The sequence below is a fragment of the Engraulis encrasicolus genome, chromosome 15, assembly GCF_034702125.1.
Source record: "Engraulis encrasicolus isolate BLACKSEA-1 chromosome 15, IST_EnEncr_1.0, whole genome shotgun sequence".
NCBI lineage: Eukaryota > Metazoa > Chordata > Actinopteri > Clupeiformes > Engraulidae > Engraulis > Engraulis encrasicolus.
In genome coordinates this window covers 8,813,058-8,815,557 of record NC_085871.1, presented here as the reverse complement: position 1 = coordinate 8,815,557, position 2,500 = coordinate 8,813,058, and the positions used below count along the sequence as shown (strand labels likewise).

At 47.5% G+C, this 2,500-nt stretch overlaps 1 protein-coding gene across 9 annotated transcripts in view; it reads left to right on the top strand.

Moving 5' to 3' along the window:
• Positions 1-2,500, top strand: part of cacna1c (calcium channel, voltage-dependent, L type, alpha 1C subunit) — a 361,352-nt gene that overhangs the window by 306,452 nt on the left and 52,400 nt on the right. For all 9 annotated transcript variants that reach the window (XM_063216974.1, XM_063216969.1, XM_063216968.1 and 6 more), the window contains one exon: positions 1,853-1,940. In XM_063216974.1, coding sequence (XP_063073044.1) covers positions 1,853-1,940 — 88 coding nt within the window. The remainder of the gene's footprint in view (positions 1-1,852; positions 1,941-2,500) is intronic.

Below are 2,500 nucleotides of genomic sequence, written 5' to 3'. Positions count from 1 at the left end.
TATCGACGTACTAACACATGTTACTGTTGTACTAATACACCCAACGCTTGTTCTAACATCCTGGACTGCAGTAGCTCACTTAGCGAAGCTGTGGTTGCAACTTATTGGACTGATGCAGTTGCTCATCAGACTGTTGCTATGACCCACCGAACTTTAATTTTCAAAAATAAAAAAACACACAATGACACACCCGCTGTGTGTTACAATACCACTTAGAACCACACGCACGCGTACGCACGCACACACGCACCAACGAACACACAGGCACACACACTCAGGGCTCTCAATTAACACCAGCCAACCGGCAAAAATGCTGGTGAACTTTCAGTTTGGCTGGTAGAAAAGACCAACTTACTAGCCACTTTGACCCATTAGTGAGTGTCTGTTTGGCTAGTAGGATTAGCATCTGCTAGCCATTTTGTTTTTATTGATGAAAAAGGTTAATTTAGGGCCATGCACGTGTAACGGAGGCTAACTAGCACAGAGTTGGCGTGGAACGTTGGTAAACCTCCCTCCGATAGCTTCATACAGTCTCGTGCCGCAGTATCGTACTGTGTCTCTCAGACCGTTGTAGTTGACGAGATCGCACGTTCGATCCCCGAGGGAGGTGAACAGGTGCAAGATGAGCTCCGTCACAAACACACACCAACGCACACGCAACACAGGACATGTGTGACGTACCTGACTGTTGTTGTAACCCTCTGGACTGTTGCCTCTCTCATATGTCTCCACATCTCTTTTTCTCTCTCGCTCTCTCTCTCTCTCTCCCTCTTTCCTGCTCTCTTGTCTGTTGTGTATAACATGCGTGGCCTCTTCCTCCCTACCTGTCATTGACTGGGCTCACCTGTCTGTTGTTCTAACACACCTGTGTGTTGTCATAGTGCACTAGCAGCCCCTCAGGAGCGTCTGGGCAGCCGGAGCAGGTGTGTTAGGTCACCTGCAGGGCACAGAGGGGGGGTGGGTGGGGCGTGTGTGTGTGAGTGTGTGTGTGTGTGTGTTTGTGTCTTCTTCATACCCTCACTGCACCCTGTCTCTCCCCCAGTCTGTCTGCCCCCGTCTGTGTGTGTGTGTGTGTGTGTGTGTGCGTGTGTCTGTGTCTGTGTCTGTGTGCAATGTTGCGTCTACCCTAAAGTGTGAGGTGGTTTCACTTTGTCATCGTGCTGGGCAGGCTCGCCTTGCTGTGTGTATTAAACCTGTGCTGCTTTTGCGGGTGTGTTTTTAAGAGTCTGTCGCCTCTGCGCAGCGCAGCCGCAGACATCTGATCTTTGTCAACAGTCCCACGCACACACACCCTCTCTTAATGCTACAGCATAGGGAGCCTGTCTTATGGAACTGTAGTCGTGGTGTGAACGTGTCTCTGTGTGTGTGTGTGTGTGTGAGAGAGAGACAGAGTGAGAGTGTGTGCGATAGAGTGAGAGTTAGAGAGAGTAGTCTATGTGTGTATGTGTGAGCACTTGCGTGTATGCATGTGTAGTCAGAGCACCAGTGGAAATGTGTGAATGCGTGTTTGCGTGCGTATGTACCGTAGTACATAGTGCACTTTTGCAGTCTTGATTCACGACATTGCACTCTCTGCAGTCTTAATGCAAGACTGCTATTCTTAGAGGGCGCGATCAATTCTGTAACGTGTAAAATACAACTCTCTGTGTTGAATCGACACTGTAAAATTCACTGTGTATGAATGTGCATGCAAGTCTGCACATGTGCATGTGTGTATGAGTGTGTGTGTGTGTGTGCGTGGGTATGAATGTGTGTGTGTGTGTGTGTGTGTGTGTGTGTGTGTGTCTGTGTGTGTGTTTGCGTGTGATATGTGTGTGTGTGTGAGAGACTAACAGGTGTGTGTCTACTTCAGGTCGAGTGCCATTAACGTGGTGAAGATTCTGAGAGTGTTAAGGGTCCTCAGGCCCCTAAGAGCCATCAACAGGGCCAAGGGCCTTAAGGTAAGACACACACACGCACACACACACACGCGTGCACGCACGCACATTCACGCACGCACGCACACACACACACACACGCGCGCATGCAGACACACACACACACACACACACACACACACACACACACACACACACACACACACACACACACACACACACACACATACACACACACACACACTCGCACACACAGACACACACACACACACACACACACACACACACACACACACACACACACACATATATGCACATATATGCACACACACATCTGTAAGTGTCAACTTTACAAAAAAATACATTTCATACTCAAAATGTCAATGTATAGCCCAAAACATTGCAAAAAGCATTGAAATGTGGCTCTAATTTTACAACATACTGTACATACGGGGGCAAATGAATATAGTATATCTATATGAATATGTAATATATGTACAGAGAGATTAATAATATAATATGCACAACTCCTAATACTGTGGATTTTACAGATTATATTGTAGATGTTTCCACTGAATTATATATTGTGCGTGTGCGTGTGCGTGTGCGTGTGCGTGTGCGTG